Raw genomic sequence first — 19,478 nt, forward strand, 5'->3', positions numbered from 1 at the left:
TGCAGAATGGGCTGCCAGGAGCTCCTGGTGCAAGGCCCCAGAGAGTTTGGGGAGGGCAGATGAGGGGCATTGGGGGGGGCCACCTGGTGTAAGGCCCCGGTGAGCTTGGAGGGGGAGGGTGGGTGAGGGAGTTGCAATTGTGGATTTGCCCTTCTCTCCTGCCCCTGCCTCCCAGCACCCTGACGGGGCCTTTGTGGGCTGAGTGGGGCGAATAGGGAGCTTGGGAAAACCGAGGCAGTGCCAGCGCTCCAACCCCGCCCCGCTGTCAGCAGTGGGTATCCCATATCGCAGCCGGCAAATAAAGTGAATGCAATGAAGCCCTGGCCTGTGACGGAGCCTGGCATTGCCACAGCAAAGCGGGGCCTGGCCTGGGGGCTGAGCCTAGATGCCAGGTTCTGGTCCCAGCTGTGGCTTGGCCATGACAAGACCTTTCTCCTGAAGCCCCAGGAAATTGATCCCGCTGAGGCGAGGCTCCGCAGCTCACTTCATCCCTGCCTGGGTCTGGGCGTGGCTCCCTGCCCTGGCAGCAGGGTCTGCGTATCGCTCACATGCCAGCATCTCAGCTCCACGGGCAGGCGTGGCCAGGGCTCCACAACACAACATCCCTACACTATGCACCACACAACACGCTCAACAACAAAACCGCTGCCCAGCAGCCCTACAACAACAGATGCCTCCTCCACAAACAACAATCCACCTGCCAGCAACACTACAATGACAAATCCCTCCCCCAGAAACAATTCACCTGCCAGCAGCCCTACAATAACAAATCCCACCCCACAAACAGCCCACCTGCTATCAATCCTACAATAACTAACCCCTCCTCCCCCCAAAAAAACCACCTGTCAGGGACCCAATAATAACAAACCCTTCACCCTGACAGCAACCCACCTGCCTTTAGATCCACAATAACAAATCCCTCCCCCACGCAACAACCAGCCTGCCACCAACCCTACAATAACAACCCCCTCCTTCAGAAACAGCAAACCACTTGCCAGTAGCCCTACAATAACAAACCCCTCCTCCCGAAAAACCCACCTTACAGCAACCCTACAATAACAAACTTCTCCCCCCAGTGCAAACTTGCCTGCCAGGATCCCTACAATAACAAATGACACCTCCAGAAACAACCCACCAGCCAGTTACTCTACAATCAGAAACCCCTCCCAAGAAACAACCCACTTGCAAGCAGCCCTATGATAACAAACCCTTCCCCAGAAACAACTTACATGCCAGCAGCCCTACAATAACAAACCTCTGCCCCAGAAACAACCCACAAACCAGTAGTGGCACAACAACAAACCCCTCCCTAGAGCCTGTGGATGGGAGCTGGGCCTATAGGTCAGGCTGGGGGCAGGCAGGGAGGAGACAGCTTGTGCTGGGCTATTGAGCAGTGAGCAGGGGGAGCCCAGCAGGCAGGCTGGACCCCAAGCTCTTTGTTCCCTGGGGGCAGGGAGTTGACTTTCTGCTACAGGACACCTTTGCCTCCGCTGTTCCAGCCATGCCCAGCCCCAGGTAACTGCCCCCTTCCCCAAGCTGAGCAGGGCCAGCTCCCCGCACAGATCCAGCTCCACCTGCCAGCAGCTGGGACTCTTCCCAACCTCCAGCTCCAGCACATACTGCAGCCTGGCCAGCTGGAAACTGTACAAGAAAGTAGCGAGAAAGCACAGCTGTGCCAGTGTTCCTGACCCCCAACCCGCAGCCCCCCAGCTACTCACCCCACAGAGCTGTGCCAGTGTTCCTGACCCCCAACCCGCAGCCCCCCAGCTACTCACCCCACAGAGCTGTGCCAGTGTTCCTGACCCCCAACCCGCAGCCCCCCAGCTACTCACCCCACAGAGCTGTGCCAGTGTTCCTGACCCCCAACCCGCAGCCCCCCAGCTACTCACCCCACAGAGCTGTGCCAGTGTTCCTGACTCCCAACCCGCAGCCCCCCAGCTACTCACCCCACAGAGCTGTGCCAGTGTTCCTGACCCCCAACCCGCAGCCCCCCAGCTACTCACCCCACAGAGCTGTGCCAGTGTTCCTGACCCCCAACACGCAGCCCCCCAGTTACTCACCCCACAGAGCTGTGCCAGTGTTCCTGACCCCCAACCCGCAGCCCCCCAGCTACTCACCCCACAGAGCTGTGCCAGTGTTCCTGACTCCCAACCCGCAGTCCCCCAGCTACTCACCCCACAGAGCTGTGCCAGTGTTCCTGACTCCCAACCCGCAGTCCCCCAGCTACTCACCCCACAGAGCTGTGCCAGTGTTCCTGACCCCCAACCCGCAGCCCCCCAGCTACTCACCCCACAGAGCTGTGCCAGTGTTCCTGACTCCCAACCCGCAGTCCCCCAGCTACTCACCCCACAGAGCTGTGCCAGTGTTCCTGACCCCCAACCCGCAGTCCCCCAGCTACTCACCCCACAGAGCTGTGCCAGTGTTCCTGACCCCCAACCCGCAGCCCCCCAGCTACTCACCCCACAGAGCTGTGCCAGTGTTCCTGACCCCCAACCCGCAGCCCCCCAGCTACTCACCCCACAGAGCTGTGCCAGTGTTCCTGACCCCCAACCCGCAGCCCCCCAGCTACTCACCCCACAGAGCTGTGCCAGTGTTCCTGACTCCCAACCCGCAGTCCCCCAGCTACTCACCCCACAGAGCTGTGCCAGTGTTCCTGACCCCCAACCCGCAGCCCCCCACAGAGCTGTGCCAGTGTTCCTGACCCCCAACCCGCAGCCCCCCACAGAGCTGTGCCAGTGTTCCTGACCCCCAACCCGCAGCCCCCCACAGAGCTGTGCCAGTGTTCCTGACCCCCAACCCGCAGCCCCCCACAGAGCTGTGCCAGTGTTCCTGACCCCCAACCCGCAGCCCCCCAGCTACTCACCCCACAGAGCTGTGCCAGTGTTCCTGACTCCCAACCCGCAGCCCCCCAGCTACCCGCCCCACAGAGCTGTGCCAGTGCTCTGTGTTCCCAACCCGGAGCCCCCTACCACCCCTGGTTCTATCAATATCTCACATACTCTGCCATCCCAGCCCTGGGCTTTCCCCATACCCACACACAGTGCCCTGCCCATGTCCCTGTTCTGACTCTACCCCTCTGCATAAACTCCACTGAACACAGTCTATAGCTCCTAATTCAAGTCAGCCAGGATGGGAATCCCTCACGCCATAGAACAGAGAGGTAAACTGAGGCACAAAGGGGACAAATTTGCCCCTTATGGAAGTGAGTCACTGTCTATGGAGGAAAGAGAACTCACACCGCTCCCCTAGTATCTGGGAGTCCTGGCTGCCGGACTCCCTACTTGCACAGCCCCAACACCCCTCTTCTCTGCGCAGTGTCCCCTTGCAGGAAAGCCACAAGCTGCCCCGTGAGGGGGGATAAACAGCAGGGGCAACGCAGTGCCCAACCCCTCAGGGAGTGTGGGTGAGTCACGGCCCTGCACCCCCACCCGCAGCCAGCGGTGACTCTCAGCCGGCAGGCAGAACAGGTGTCTTTGTTCCCGGGGGGGGAGTGGGGGGGGACGACAGCGTAGCGCAGACGTGTTGTTACTGGGATCAGGAGCATTCAGTACAATCCCTCTTGGCCCCCAAGCCTGCTAGACTCCATGCTCCGCGCTAACTCATACACCCAACAACGGGGCCCAGCCCTGCAGACAGCCCCGCCCCCTCCTTTGGTCAGATGGCCGGGCCCAAGGTATTATCTGGTGTCACCTGCTCCTCCGGACATGGGAGACTGAACAGACTTCCTCAGAGAGTCACGCCCAGCCTTCCCCTCCTCATCCGATTGCACTGCTTAGGGGAACTGAGGTGTGCATGCGCGTGCGCGCACACACACACACACACACACACACACACGAGTTACTGCACGCGCACGCACACACACACGAGTTACTGCATGCGCACGCACGCACACACACGCACACACACGCACACACACACAAGTTACTGCACGCGCACGCGCACACACACACACGAGTTACTGCACACACACACGCACACACACACACACGAGTTACTGCACACACACACACACACACACAAGTTACTGCACACACGCACACACACACACGAGTTACTGCACGCGCACGCACACACACGAGTTACTGCACACACACACGCACACACAAGTTACTGCACACACGCACACACACACACACGAGTTACTGCACGCGCACGCACACACACGCACATGCACACACACACGAGTTACTGCACGCGCACGCACACACACGCACACGCATACACACACGAGTTACTGCACGCGCACGCACACACACATGAGTTACTGCACACACGCGCACACACACACACACGAGTTACTGCACACACACACGCACACACACACACGAGTTACTGCACACACACACGCACACACGAGTTACTGCACACACATACACACGCACACACACACACACGAGTTACTGCACGCGCACGCACACACACACGAGTTACTGCACACACGCACACACACACACGAGTTACTGCACGCGCACGCGCACGCACACACACGCACACGCACACACACACGAGTTACTGCACACGCACGCACACACACATGAGTTACTGCACACGCACACACACACACGAGTTACTGCACGCGCACGCACACACACACACACGAGTTACTGCACGCGCACGCACACACACACACGAGTTACTGCACACACACACACACACACACACGAGTTACTGCACACACACACACACACGCGCACACACACACACACACGAGTTACTGCACGCGCACGCACACACACACACACGAGTTACTGCATACACACACGCACACACGAGTTACTGCACACACACACACACACGCACACACACACACACACAAGTTACTGCAGGACAGTAGAATCACACACAACACGACAAAGCAAACAGTGAATAAGATCCCCAACACTACCTCTCACAGCCATTGACCTCTAGGTCTCTCTGCTGGGCCCTGGGGGCAGCACCCCTTAGGCTGGGCTGGGTGGGACGAACTGGGGCTGGGAAGCAGCACAACTGCAGTCCTGGGCTTCTACCACATTGGTCTCCACCCCTGAGGCCAGATACCTGCATCCACCCCCAGCGAGTGCTCAGAGCTGCCAGCAGAGCAGGACCTGGCGTTGCAGGATCCCAGCGCACTGGGAGAACGATCGGGGCACCACGCATTGAAAGGAGAGATCCAGGAGTCCCTCCCCCCGCAATGATACCTAACTGGCTGCCATGGCCACTGGCCAGGAAGGGGCTGGGCAGGGAGCAGAGCCCAAGCCGCAGGGAAGCAACTGCCCGGTGTCTGCCTGCAGGCAGCCAGGCCCAATGAGCTCAGAGCAAAATCGTGGGCCCTGCCCCCAGCCAGCCAGTGCCTGCCCTGGGGCCAGGTGGGAGCTGGCACCCTCTAGGGCACAGGCCCCTGCCCCCCAGCCAGCCAGGCCCTGCCCGGCATGTTCCTGGGACTGGTGGCTCAGAGGGGCAGGGAGAGGCCCCACATTGTTGCCAGGTTTTATCACTGGCTCCCAGAGTTTCCTGTGGAGGCAGAACAAAGGCTGGGCCAGACGGAGCCTCCCCCGCCTGCCTGGCTCTCAATGGAGCCTTGTGCGGCCGCCAGCACTGGACAATGGGCCTCTGTGCATGGCTGGGCTGGGGTCAGCATGAACTGGCCTGGGTCTGCACTGGCCCAGAATGGCCCCCTGCCCCCTACCCTGCCCCTGCATCGCCCACCTCTTCCCCTCCCCCTGCGTCTCCCACCCCTTCCCCTCCCCCTCATCTCCCACCTCTTCTCCCTCCCCCTGCGTCTCCCACCCCTTCCCCTCCCCCTCATCTCTCACCTCTTCCCCTCCCCCCCTCCCACCCCTTCCCCTCCCCCTCATCTCCCACCTCTTCTCCCTCCCCCTGCGTCTCCCACCCCTTCCCCTCCCCCTGCATCGCCCACCCCTTCCCCTCCCCCTCATCTCCCACCTCTTCTCCCTCCCCGTGTCTCCCATCCCTTCCCCTCCCCCTGCATCTCCCACCCCTTCTCCCTCCCCCTGCATCGCCCACCCCTTCCCCTCCCCCTGCGTCTCCCACCCCTTCCCCTTCCCCTGTGTCTCCCATCCCTTCCCCTCCCCCTCATCTCCCACCTCTTCTCCCTCCCCCTGCGTCTCCCACCCCTTCCCCTCCCCCTGCATCGCCCACCCCTTCCCCTCCCCCTGCATCGCCCACCCCTTCCCCTTCCCCTGTGTCTCCCATCCCTTCCCCTCCCCCTCATCTCCCACCTCTTCTCCCTCCCCCTGCGTCTCCCACCCCTTCCCCTCCCCCTGCATCGCCCACCCCTTTCCCTCCCCCTGCATCTCCCATCCCTTCTCCCTCCCCCTGCATCGCCCACCCCTTCCCCTCCCCCTGCATCGCCCACCCCTTTCCCTCCCCCTGCATCTCCCATCCCTTCTCCCTCCCCCTGCATCGCCCACCCCTTCCCCTCCCCCTGCATCGCCCACCCCTTCCCCTCCCCCTCATCTCCCACCTCTTCCCCTCCCCCTGCGTCTCCCACCCCTTCCCCTCCCCCTGCATCTCCCACCTTTTCCCCTCCCCCTGCATCTCCCACCCCTTCCCCTCTTCCTGCATCGCCCACACCCTTCCCCTCCCCCTGTGTCACCTGCCCCTACATTGCTTTCCCCTCCCCTTCATGGCCCACCCCCTACCCCTAACCCTGCATTGCCCACCTTTTCCCCTCCCCTTGCATCGCCCACACCTTCCACTCTCCCGCATTGCCCACCCCCTCCCTTTCCTCTCAATCGCCCATGCCCTTCCCCTTCCCCTACATCACCTTCCCTGGCCCCTGCATGGCCCACCTCTTCCCCTCCCCCTTCATCACCCAGCCCCTGCAACGCCCCTCCATTGCCCTCCCACCCCTCCCCCTGCAATGCCCAACCCTTCTCCTCCCCCTGAATGTGCCACCCTCTTCCCCTCCCCGAGTCGCCCGTCCCTTTCCCTCCCTCTAAATTGCCCACGCCCTGCCCCTCTCCCTGCCCCTACTTCACCTTCCCCACCCCCTGAATGGCCCACCTCCCTACCCCTAACCCTGCATTGCCCACCTCTTCCCCTCCCCCTCCATTGCCCAGCCCCTCCCCCTCCCTCTGCATCGTCCAACCCTTCCCTTCCCCCCTGCATCACTCATACCCTTCCACTCCCTCTGCATCACCCTCCCCCTTCTCCTCCCCCTGCATGGCCCACCCCATTCCCTTCCCCTCCCCTTTATCACCCACCTCCTCCCCCTCCCCCTGCATCACCCACCCCCTTCCCCTCCCCCTTCCCCTGCATCACCCCCTCCCTTCCCCTCCCCCTTCCCCCTGCATCACCCACCCCCTTCCCCTCCCTCTCCATTGCCCAGCCCCTCCCCCTCCCTCTCCATCATCCAGGCTTTTCCTTCCCCCTGCATCGCCCACCTCCTTCCACTCCCTGTGTCACATGCCCCTTCCCCTCCCCTGCATCATCCAACCATTCCCCCTTCATCGTCCAACCCTTCCCCTCCCCCTGCATCACCTACCCCCTACCCCTCTCTCTGCATTGCCCACACCTTCCCCTATCCCTAAATCGCCCACTCATTCCCCTCCCTCTGCATGGACCACCCTCTTCCTGCATCGCCCACCTCTTCCCCTCCTGCATGGCCCACCCTCTTCCCCTCCTCCTGCATTGCCTGCCCCTTACCCTCCCCCTACATCATCACCTTCCCCGGCCCCAGCATGGCCCACCCCCACCCCTAACCCTGCATTGTCCACCTCTTCCCCTCCCCCTCCATCACCCAGCCACTGCAACTCCTCTCCATCACCCTCCCACCCCTCCCCCTGCTTCCCCTTCTCCTCCCCCTTCTTCCCCCGCCCCCTGCATGGACCACCCCCTACCCCTAATCCTGTATCGCCCACCTCTTCTCCTCCCCCTTCATCGCCCACCCCTTTCCCTTCCCTCTGTGTCACCCACCCCCTTCTCCTCCCCCTGCATCGTCCAACCCTTCCCCTCCCCTTGCACTGCCTGCCCCCTTCCCCTCCCACATCATCACCCGTCCCCTCCCGCTACCCCCTGCATCGTCCAACCCTTCCCCTCCCCTTGCATTACCCCCCTTCCTCTCCCCCTGCATCCCCCATTCCCTCCCATTACCCCCTGAATTGCCAACCCTCTCCCGCTACCCCCTGCATGGCCCACTGCTTCTCCAACTCCCTGCATCGCCCACCCTTCCCCTCCCCCTGCATCACCCAGCCCAGGTGTGGGCAACCCGCAGCTCTTGAGTTGCATGTGGCTCTTTGCTCAAAGCAATGTGGCTCTTGATAGTTCTGAGCCGCTCTGCACACATGCCACAGCACCTACAGGCAGAAGTGCATGGCTGTGGCGGCAGCTCCAATGAGACCCAGGCATTGGGTTAGCGCGGAAGTGGGGGGTTGGGGGTGCAGAGGGCATTGGGTTAGAGCAGGGAGGCTGGGGGTGCCTGGCTCTGAGGGAAGTGGAGGACATTGGGTTAGAGCAGGCGGTCTGGAGGTGCCAGGCCCCGGGGGAGAGGGTGGGGCATTGGAGCTACATCTAGACTATGGGGGTTTCCCAGAAAAACTGTGCCATGTCCAGGGGACATGTCTGTGCTTTTTTTTTCTCTCTTCTTCCAGAAGACCAGACACGCTTTTTCCAAAGCCCTGTCTTCCTCCTTCCATGAAAAAGTTTGCAAATTGCGGAGCACAATTTGTGTGCCTTTTCCCAATAAACTTTGAAAACAACAAATGGTCTGGTAGCACTTTATAGACTAACAAAACGTAGATGGGGTCATGAGCTTTCGTGGGCACAGCCCACTTCTTCAGATGACAGCGAAAGCTCATGATCCTATCTCCATGTTTTGTTAGTCTTTAAAGTGCTACCAGCCCATTTGTTGTTTTTTAAGTTTATCCTGCACAGACTAACTCAGCTACCCCCTGAAGCTTTTCCCAATAGATCATTGTAGTCTAGACATAACCTGGATTAGAGGGGGGAGGCAGGGGCTGAAGCATCTTAAACTCAAAGGCTTTGTCTATATTACAAGCCTCTTGCAGAAGAGCAAATGCAAATGGAGCACTCATTTGCATATGCAGCACTCTCATTTGTATTTCCTCGTCCTTTCCCTTTTGCTCAAGAGGTTTTTGGACAAAAAAGTGCAATGTAGATGGCACCTTTTTGCACAAAGATCCCCTTTTTCACAAGAGCCATTCTTCCATCCTGCTCACCACAGCCCAGCACCCCCTACTGGGTCCCCATCCTTCTCCCTGCTGCCCAGCACCCCCTGCTGGGTCCCTGCCCTGCTCCCCAGCATATCCTGCTGAGCTCCCTCCCTGCAGCCCAGTGACCCTGCTCAGCCCCACAACCCAACAGCCTCTACTGAGCCCTGTGCTTCCTGCAGCCCATAACCTCCTGCTGAGGCCCCACCCTGCTCCCCACAGCCCAGCACCTCCTTCTGAGCCCTCACCCTTCTACCTGCAGCCCAGCACCCCCCGTTGTGCCCCCACCTTGCTCCCTGAAGCCCAGCACCCGCTGCTGAGCCCCCACCCTGCAGTACAGTGCCCCGGGCTGTACCCTATTCTGCTTCCTGCAGCCCAGTACCCCCAGCGGGGCCCTCACTATGCTCCCTGCAACCCAGGGCCCCCTGCTGAGCCCCCTGCTCCCTGCAGCCCAGAACCTCCTGGTGGGCCCCCACCCTCTTCCTTGCAGCGCAGTGTTCCCTGCTGAGCCCCTGCCCCATTCCCTGCTGCCCAGTGCCTCCTGCTTATGACTGGGTTCTCCTTGCAGCTGCAGAAAGGCAGCTCTGGGCTAGTATTTAGGAGCAGGACTTCAGCTGCCCCTGCTATAACCCCTAGACCTCAACTCCCTACCTGAGCTGGAGAGAGAAGCCAGGAATCCTGTCTCCCAGCTGGCTCCATCCTACCCTCAACAGTTCCCCTTATTAGAGGGAATGGGGCTCCCCAGCTCTCCTGGCAGGGCTGGAGGTACCTGTTACCATCTCTTTAACCTTTTCCAGCCTACATGGACGGCAGCACTGGCCCTCCCCCTTTATCTCCCTGGGCTAGGCCGTGCCAGGGTTCGCACTTCAGAGTAACGTCAGCATCCGACACGCAGAGACAGAGAGGGTTGGGAATGTTTTTAACCTACAGACAACTGGGACCTGCTCCCAGCCCAGGGCTCCCTGCCAGAGCCCCTCACTCCCGATCCACAGCCCCCGCCAGCCCAGCCCTCCCGGAGTCCCTCACTCCCAACCCACAGCACCTGCCGGCCCCCTCACTTCCATCCCGGAGCCCCCTGCTAACCCAATGCTGGCCGCCCCCTGGGTCCCGCCCACAGCCCTGCCGGAGCCCCTCACTCCTGACCCACAGCCCCTGCATCCCTCGTTGAACTTTGCTTTTAACCCTGGCTACGTCTAGACTGGCATGATTTTCCGGAAATGCTTTTAACGGAAAAGTTTTCCGTTAAAAGCATTTTTGGAACAGAGCGTCTAGATTGGCATGGACGCTTTTCTGCAAAAGCACTTTTTGTGGAAAAGCGTCTGTGCCAATCTAGTTGCACTTTTCCGCAAAAAAAGCCCCCATCGCCATTTTTGCCATCGGGGCTTTTTTGCGGAAAACAACTCTCAGCTGTCTACACTGGCCCTTTTGCGCAAAAGTTTTGCGCAAAAGGGACTTTTGCCCGAATGGGAGCAGCATAGTATTTCCGCAAGAAGCACTGATTTCTTACAGTAGGAAGTCAGTGCTTTTGCGGAAATTCAAGCGGCCAGTGTAGACAGCTGGCAAGTTTTTCTGGAAAAGCGGCTGATTTCCTGGAAAAACTGGCCAGTCTAGACACAGCCCCTCTGTATAATCCTGCAGTTGTATTACCACAACCTCCCAAAAGCACTGATTACAAGTCAGGGCCCTAGCTCCCTGTCCATCTAACCCAGAGCCAGAGAAAGAACTCAGGAGCTCTGCTCTAACCCACCAGATCCCCCTCCACAATCTGGGGAGAGGGGCCAGGAGACCTGGCCCCCACTGACCCTTTGCTGCACTGATACACGAGAGGGGCCATGCAGCAGCCTCCAAACTCATTTGCCTGGTGCCTGGGCCCCCAGGGGTTGCCAGATTCCTGCTGCTGCCTGAGGCTGTGGATCTAAGCCCAACCCTCCCTCGCCCAGCCCAGGCTGCCAGACCTGTCTCCACCTGCCTGGGTGTGGTTTGGGCCCTGCCCTACTTAGCCAGCAGGGCCAGAGGAGAGTTGAGCTCTGCTGCCTGATTGCTGTGGCTGCTCTGCTCTGGGTAAGTTGCCAGCTGGGCTGAGGATCCAGGGCTATTGTTTTAGCTGCCCTGTGTGAGCAGGCTACCCTGGGAGCTGACATGTTCAGTGCCCGGATTCTCCTGTTGGCTTTGCTTCTGCTACCCCTGTGCTCAGTGCCTGAGTTTGCCCCTCTGTAAAAGGGGGGAGGGGCAGGATAATCTGTGCTCTGGCAAGTTAAAATGCTACAGGATGGATTCTGGGGGGTGCCGATCTGAGAGGGGTCTGTATGGAACCAGGTGAGCAGGGAAGTGCTGATCTGGAGGAAGGGGAGGTGCCGATATGGGACTAAGTGGGGGTGTCTTTGTGGTGCCTGGCAGGGGAGGGGTGTGCTGATCGGGGGGGGGGGGGGTCTGTGCAGTGCTTAGGGGGAGGGGCTCTGCAGTGCCTTGGGGTGGTGCTGGTCTGGAGGGAGGGGAACAGAGGGGGTGCTGGTCTGAGGGGAGAGGGTCTGTGCAGTGTCTGGGGCTGGTCTGGGGGAAGGGGGACTGTGCAGAGCTTTGGCAAGAGGGTTGCTGGTCTGGGGGGAGGGGAACTGTGCAGTGCCTGGGGGGCAGGCCAGAGAGGGTGCAATATGTCCCATGACATGCCCATAAAAGACTGGGGCTGCCCCTCCCCTGTCAGTGGTGGCTGAGGGGCTGCTCAGTGAGTTACCAGCATTCTGGGGTCCCTATGGCTGGGCGCCTGGCACTCGAAAGCAACCTTTGGCACAGGCTTGCGGGTGCTGCAGTGCAGCAGGAACACAACCCCGGCCAGGCCAGGCCAATGTGTCACGGCGCTGGGGCTCACCTACAAATGTATTTACTCTGGGCCCCACGGTGCCCAGCTCCAGCCAGCCCCCTCACTGGGCAAGAGAGATGCTTTCTGTGCCCCTCAGGACTCTGAGGCAGGGCAGAAGGAGGAGACTCTAGGAGGTCAGTTTCTATGACCCCCACCCTGGCCCTGCTTGTCCTGTTCTGCTGAGGCCCTGGGCTGGGGACACACCCTGACTGTGGAATCCGCCTGGGACTCCTGCCAGCCCAGCCCTGGGCTCCCTCTTGCTCCTAGAGCCCAGCTGGGAGAGGACTCCTGGGTTCTCCCCGGCCTGGGGAGGGGAGGGGTGTGGGGCTGGGGCTGAGGCTGAGAGCAGGACTCTGGGTTCTCCCTGGAGAGGGGAGGGGTGTGGGGCTGGGAGCAGGACTCTGGGTTCTCCCCGGCCCGGGGAGGGGAGGGGTGTGGGGCTGGGAGCAGGGCTCTGGGTTCTCCCCAGCCTGGAGAGGGGAGGGGTGTGGGGCTGGGAGCAGGGCTCTGGGTTCTCCCCAGCCTGGGGAGGGGAGGGGTGTGGGGCTGGGAGCAGGGCTCTGGGTTCTCCCCAGCCTGGGGAGGGGAGGGGTGTGGGGCTGGGAGCAGGGCTCTGGGTTCTCCCCAGCCTGGCGAGGGAAGGGGTGTGGGGCTGGGAGCAGGGCTCTGGGGTGTGGGGCTGGGAGCAGGGCTCTGGGTTCTCCCCGGGGAGGGAAGGGGTGTGGGGCTGGGAGCAGGGCTCTGGGTTCTCCCCGGGGAGGGGAGGAGTGTGGGGCTGGGAGCAGGGCTCTGGGTTCTCCCCGGGGAGGGGAGGGGTGTGGGGCTGGGAGCAGGGCTCTGGGTTCTCCCCGGGGAGGGGAGGGGTGTGGGGCTGGGAGCAGGGCTCTGGGTTCTCCCCGGGGAGGGAAGGGGTGTGGGGCTGGGAGCAGGGCTCTGGGTTCTCCCCGGGGAGGGGAGGAGTGTGGGGCTGGGAGCAGGGCTCTGGGTTCTCCCCGGGGAGGGGAGGGGTGTGGGGCTGGGAGCAGGGCTCTGGGTTCTCCCCGGGGAGGGGAGGAGTGTGGGGCTGGGAGCAGGGCTCTGGGTTCTCCCCGGGGAGGGGAGGAGTGTGGGGCTGGGAGCAGGGCTCTGGGTTCTCCCCGGGGAGGGGAGGAGTGTGGGGCTGGGAGCAGGGCTCTGGGTTCTCCCGGGGGAGGGGAGGGGCTGCCTGCACTGGCCCCCTCCCCAGCCCACACAGGCCGAGCTTGTGCTGACAGTTGGTGGATGGAACCAGACAAATCCAGAGGCGCCAGAGGCTGCGTTGGCGGGGGAGGGGAACTCACCTGTGGCAGGACGCTCCCCAGGCAGGTAGGGGGCTGGTGCTGGGTTTCCACCTGAGTGTCTGGGGAGACAGGCTGGGCTGTTAAAAGCCTGGTTGGGGGGGGGGGGGCGGCTGCATGGCTCTTGGGCAGCCTCAGGTCCACCCGCCAGCGCCTGTGCCTGGGGCAGACTCCTCATACTGTCCCCACCCCCAGCACCAGCCAGACCGCTCCCATGGGCTGCATGGAGCTACTTGGCCAAGCCTGCAGTTAGGAGCTGGGGGCCATACTGTTGTTTCTGGAAGCTGCTTGAGGTAACTGTGGATCCTGCAACCAAGGACTTCCTGCACCCCAATCCCCCTCCCACCCTCTAAACGCTTCAGTCCCAGCCTGCACCCCAAACCCCTCGTCCCCAGCCATGCCTCAGAACCTGCACCCCAGCCAGAAACCCCTCCTGCCCTCTGAACCCCTCATTTCTGGCCCTGCCCTGGAACTAGTCTAGAGCCTGACCCCCCTCCTGTACCCCAACCCCCTGCTCCAGTCTGAGCCCCCCATCCTCTGAACCCCTCAGCTCCACCCCCAGCCCAGAGCCGCCTCCTACACCCCAAATCCCACCTCACCCCCACCCGCCCCACCCTAGTCTGGCGAAACTGGGCAAACCAGCAAGTGGGGGCAGAGCCTCATAGAAGGGGTGAGGCAGGGGTGTTTGGGTTTGTGAGTAGACAGTGGGCAGCCCTAAAGCTTAGGCAGCTCTGTGGGAGTCTGGCCCCTGGCCCTTCTCCATGCCTGTTTCCTAGCTCCAAGTTCTGCTGATGTGGGGCCCACCCTGACTGGCCTGGGATGTCCTGCTAGGTAGATTCATCTGGGGTAGTTCAGTGGCTCTGGCTGTGCCAGCCCCACTCTCAGGGGTGCTCTCCATCTGGGGCAGAGCTCAGGTATTGGCCACACAGTGTCCAGCTCAGGTATTGGTCCGCCTGAGCAACCCTGGCCCTCCCTGCTGCACCCTATCCCAAAGAGACAGACCCTGACCCCGGCTGGCACAACACTGCCTAGGGGAGGGGCTGGGGTTAGACATGCCAGCTGCTATAGCACCCCTTCAGAGAAGGGGCAGAGTTAAGGAGGGGGATGCAGGCAGCTGTGCTCTGAAGGTAGCAGGATGAGTGAGGGGTGTTGGGTTGCAGGGGGGCATGTTGAACTGCCTGACCACCCTATACACACATCTCTGGAGCTGTAGCAGCTCCCTGTCCCATCACCAGTAGTAGCCTATTCCCCTTCATGTGGGATAGGTTCAGGGCCGGCCCACAACATTTTGGCACCTGAGGTGGGGAGCCCTATGCCCCCTCACTTGGGCCAAAACTTTGAAAGGTCTCAATTCTGCCTCCTTCCTGTTCTACTCTACCACCATCTCTGTGCATCTAGAGCGGAGAGCATACATATGCACCAGTACCACACAATTTTCTACACTCTGGGTGCTAGTGATGCCCCACCACAGTCTGGCACCTGAGGCAGCCACCCCAGTTCACCTCATGGTAAGGCCAGCCCTGGATAGGTGCTAAGCAGGCTGGGCTGGAGCTGACAACCCATGGACCCAAGCATATGTGCCCCAGCTGTGCTGGGGCTTGGCACTGCTCCCCTGAGGACATCAGCTCAAAGGCTGCCCAGAGCAGGAAGATGCTGACTAGGGATGCACAGCTAGACAGGGGTACAGCCAGGATGGAACCCAGGTGGCCTGTCTCCCTTCCCACCCCCAGCGCTAACCCCTAAAGCCCACTGCTCTCCCAGGGCCTGGGAGAGAACCCAGGAGTCCTGATCCACCGCTGACTATGCTCCCCAGCACCCCACGTGCTTTGCACACTGTATCTGACCAATTGCTTTGGCTCCAGCCCTTGGAACCTATTGGGTCTGAGCTGCATCTGACCTTCTGCCCTACAAGGCATCTGGGGCTCCATGCTGAGGGCTCGCCCCACTCCTGGGTGCTCCGGGTACAAGGGGCTGCATCATCAGGATGGCAGGAAGGGACATGGGTGACAGACTCACAGCCCCCAACAATGTGACAGAGGACCCCTGCATGGGACTTTCTTGGGGCTAAACTTGGGACCACACCTCTCTGAGCCCTCAGCCTGCCCATTTCTGCCATGGGCTGCCAGAGGCTGTCCGTGTGCTAGAGACCAGGGCCTCCTCACCCAGCGGGAGCCACACCCCCACTTCTGCCTGCAGTGAGGCTCGGCCAGTGAACACTGTGGAGTTTGCTGAGCATCTGAACTGGGCTCTCCGGATTTCTAGGTCTCTCTCACGTCTGGGGACTCTGGCAGCTCCTCTCGCATGCCCTTCCCCACCATCTCCTCCATTGTCTTTGTCTTCTCTCCCAGGGAAACAGGTGGCTGGGCACCCTCCCTTGCTGGAACCATCTGGTCAGGTCATCCAGGCTCTCAGCCCTTCATGCTCCCGCTGGCCAGGCTGGGCTAGGCCTTGGGGCACCAGGACACTGGTTGCTGAGTGTCCCATCTTGGGCTTGTCCTGTCCCAGTGGCCAGGCCGGGGCACACCTGGCAGCACCTTGCTACACAGGAGCACCAGGAAACAGACCCGGCAGGCACGTGTGCCAGACACTAAGCAAATGCCCCACGTGGGAGCAAGGAGGGGAACACTGGGCTTTCCCCTGCAATGAAATGCCCCAGGAGCCCAGGCTCAGGGAGAATACGGCCCTGGCTCAGCCAGCTGAGACCAAGGCAGGGCCTCTGTGCCTGACCGCACCAAAGGAGAATGACTGCACACTTGGGGAATGAAAGCTGTTCTGGCCAGAGAGCCCCGCTGGACTGGGCAGTGCTCATGGGCACTAATGAACTGCAGCCCATACTGTCCCACCCCTCCTGCAAGCTGGAGTGGGGGGCTGGATAGTGGCCATCAGGGTCACAGTCCTGCATAGCTTCCCCTGCAGGCAGACCAGTGCTGGCTGAGGGAGCATCCCTGGCTCTGGCTGTTGCTGGGCTCCAGGCAGTGAACAGCTGAGGACCCCTGGCCCATTGTTTGCCATAGCTGGCTGGCCCGGGTGCCACAGTGAGAGTCACTGGGCCCTGCACTCGTACCTGCAGCCAGACAGGACTTTCAGCCAGCAGGAAGAAGAGAAGGTTTATCAGGTGACAGGGACACAGCATAGCACAGACTTGTCAGCACAGGAACCAGAAGCAGCCAGCACAAGCCAATTTAGGGAGAGGGTATCCTGAGGCAGCTGAGACTAACTCACACCCAGCAACCGGTTGGTCCCAGTCCTGTAAGCAGCCCTACCTCCTTTGTCCAGCTTCCCAGGCAAAAGGTAAAACTTAAAAAACAAGGAATAGTCTAGCAGCACCTTAAAGACCAACAATTGTGTAGATGGGATCATGAGCTTTCATGGGCACAACCCACTTCAGTGTTCAGGCAAAAGGTGTTACCTGATTGCACCCCTCTTCTGGGCTCATGTTACAGAAAGCCTCAGCCATTGTGTCCCTGCTGGGGCTGAAGCAGCCTCCCTCAGTGAGAGTCACACCCAAAATTCCCATCTAGGTATTGGGCAAGAGAAACTGAGGCACACACATGACAGCAGGGGCAGCCTGAGGCTGGCGGTGGCAGCTGGTGCCCCAGGTGGAACATGCAATCAGCGCCCCTGCCTGCATGGCCATCAATGGCGTGACATCATCATTGGGCGCCCCATTGAAGACGGCACCTTAGGCAACGGCTGAGTCAGCCTATACTCACGGGCCACCCCTGCATGACAGTAGAAATCACATGCAAGATAACAAAGTGAACAGAGCAGATCCATTCACCTCTTCGCACACAGGGACACTCCAAATCCAGGGAATTCCCTGCCCCCTGGATCTGCCAAATGCCTCAGCCCCAGCTGGGAACAGCTGGAGCTGGGGGAAGGGGCCCCCTCAATTGACAGCAAAAGCCTTAATCTGTGGGGCACTAGTTCTGATCTGACTCCAGTGGGATCCGGATGTCTAGAGGGGTTGGGAAATGTGACATGGGGGGCCCCCAGGTGTTGGTTTGACATTGAGTGAGGCCTGGGAGGAACTTGGGAGGCCTGGTGCTGGCCCCCTCTGGGCTCTAACTGCCCTGTCTCTATGCAGGGACCTGATCTCAGTTCCATGATGCAGCCAATCACCACCAGCCTTCTGCTGCTCCTGGCAGGTGAGAAGTGGGGATTCCCTCCAGCCCCCCTGCTGGCCCGGGAGATCCCCCACCTCCCTCTACAGCACCCCCTGCTGGGAGTCCAATGCTATTTTCTCTTTCAGCCTCCTTTCCTGTCCTGAAGGCTAAAGACCCTGTGGGTGAGTTCACTCTCCTGCTGCCAGCATGGTCCTAAGCTGTCCAGGGAGGAGGGTGGGATGGAATAGAGGGGATTCCTGTAGGGCACTTCAGCCTGAGTTGCACTCCTGATAGTGTGGGAAGGGTAGGCGCGTTGGGGAGTCCTGACACCCAGACCCCCAACCCAATGGAGATCCCACTTCCCTGTCGGAGCCATAGATAAAACCCAGGAGTCCTGGCCTGTGACCCTAACTCTTTCTTTTCTGCTCCTGCCAGACACTACAGACCACTTCTTCTATGGTAAGTGCTGCTCCTGCCATCTACCTGGGGTAGGACCCTGCTGGTTCAGCTGGCCTGGTCAAGGGCTGAATTGGCCAGCTAGCCTCGTGCCCTGTCACGAGCAGCTTTTTCTAGGGGATGGTCATGGGGAGCTTGCTGGGGGATGGATTGGGCAAGGGGAGAAAGGTTGGGGATGGGTGGGGGGATTTGATGGGGTCAGGGAAAGAGGGGTTTGGGGGATGTGCTGGGTGGGGAATTTGCTGGGAGAGGGGAGATTCAGGCTGTGGTGCTGTATGGGGGGGATTTGGAGGGGAGGAAGATTTGGGGGACATAATGTGGGGGAAGTTATGAGGTCCAGAGAAGGAGGATTTGGGGGATGTAACGGAGTGTGGGGTGAATCTTGGAGTATGAGGGGGCACAGCTAAGCTGCCCTTCTGCAGCAGATAGTGCTGCTTTGGGGGTCCCCCGGTACAGGCTCTTACAGCTCCTCTTCCCCCAGACTGGCACCGCCTGCGGGTCGGGGGGCTGATCTTTGCTGGCATCCTCTGCACCCTGGGGATCGTTGTGGTGCTCAGTGAGTAGGGCTGGGGAGGGGCTGGAGTGGATGGGGGGGGGGGTGTCCCAGGGCCTTAGGAAGGTTTGGGGGGGGGGTTAGCACTGTACAGGGGTCCCAGTGTCTATGGGGTGACTTGGGGAGTCCCTGTTCCCTGAGAGGGTGTCTTGGCAGCAGGAGAGTGGAGGAGGGGGGCCTTCCCAGCACCTGAAGAGCTTGGAGGTGTCTGCTCTGAGTACCAGTCACTAGCTTGGTGGGGCAGTGATGGGGGAGGGGGAGCTGTTCACAGGCCCCGATTGTATGGGAGGGGTGGCAACTCGGGGTCACTGCCCCTCTGCCACTGGGTTTGTGTCTAACCCTCCCCAACGTCAATCCCCACTTTTTTTTCCTAGGTGGAAAATGCAAATGCAAATTTAACCGCAAAGCCAGGTAGGGAACCGTGCTGGAGGGCATGGAGGGGGGTGGGTTTACACTGGAGATGTGCTCTGAATTGGGGAGAAGGGGGCAGGACAGTGAGGAGGGCACATAGTGGAAGAGCGGGGGGTCAGGCTGGGGTAGGAGGGTCATGACGTTGGAAGGGGGAGTCATGTTCCCCATGCCTATAACCCCTTCTCTCCCGCCTCAGCCGGCGTCCGACTGAGTCCCCCCACCTCATCGCGCCTGGTAAGTCACCCAACCCTTCCCCACTTCCTGGCCAGCAGGGGGGATGTCTTTGGACTCTGGGGTGAGGCTCTAAGCTTGTCATCCCAACCCTAGCGGGGCCCCCTAATGACTGCTGGTGGGTTAGACTCTTAGGACTCTTCCACCCCTCTCCCTCCCATCACCGGCTCCCATGGCTGCTTTGTAAGTGGGTCTCTTTCTCCCCCCATCTCTCCACAGGCAGCGCTAGTAACTGCTGAGCCAGGATGGTGCTGGTGCCAGGTGTGGCCAGGGCTGCCCCCGTCGCTGCCACTGCCCATCTGGGAAAGTGCCGGAGTCTATTCTGCACAGTCACAAGTTCCATTAAAAACGTTTCTGACCTTGAAACTCTGTGTCAGC

At 60.7% G+C, this 19,478-nt stretch overlaps 1 protein-coding gene across 5 annotated transcripts; it reads left to right on the plus strand.

Annotated features, from left to right (window-relative positions):
• Positions 1–11,094: 11,094 nt before the first annotated feature.
• LOC102450959 (FXYD domain-containing ion transport regulator 3-like) lies at positions 11,095–19,466 on the plus strand. Of its 5 annotated transcripts, none has more exons than XM_075907506.2 (8): positions 11,095–11,231; positions 17,431–17,491; positions 17,596–17,631; positions 17,885–17,908; positions 18,387–18,461; positions 18,833–18,869; positions 19,066–19,103; positions 19,320–19,466. In XM_075907506.2, the coding sequence occupies exons 2-8, from the start codon at positions 17,449–17,451 to the stop codon at positions 19,337–19,339; spliced, it is 273 nt and encodes a 90-aa protein (XP_075763621.1). In that variant the 5' UTR covers positions 11,095–11,231; positions 17,431–17,448; the 3' UTR covers positions 19,340–19,466. The 5 variants fall into 5 exon arrangements, with proteins under 5 accessions (XP_075763621.1, XP_075763624.1, XP_089628901.1 ...); XM_075907509.2 differs by lacking the exon at positions 11,095–11,231 and adding an exon at positions 11,319–11,486; XM_089772775.1 differs by lacking the exon at positions 11,095–11,231 and adding an exon at positions 13,285–13,371.
• Positions 19,467–19,478: the final 12 nt, after the last annotated feature.

The sequence above is a fragment of the Pelodiscus sinensis genome, chromosome 22 (genome assembly GCF_052426305.1).
Source record: "Pelodiscus sinensis isolate ZL-2025 chromosome 22, ASM5242630v1, whole genome shotgun sequence".
NCBI lineage: Eukaryota > Metazoa > Chordata > Testudines > Trionychidae > Pelodiscus > Pelodiscus sinensis.

What these genes read in the sequence shown, in the direction of transcription:
- LOC102450959 (XM_089772775.1), top strand. Translation starts at nt 13,288, where the DNA reads ATGGAACCAGACAAATCCAGAGGCGCCAGAGGCTGCGTTGGCGGGGGA. An exon ending in GAAGGCTAAAGACCCTGTGG is followed by an intron (nt 17,632 to 17,884) that starts GTGAGTTCACTC and finishes TGCTCCTGCCAG; the next exon opens with ACACTACAGACCACTTCTTC. An exon ending in GGGGATCGTTGTGGTGCTCA is followed by an intron (nt 18,462 to 18,832) that starts GTGAGTAGGGCT and finishes TTTTTTTCCTAG; the next exon opens with GTGGAAAATGCAAATGCAAA.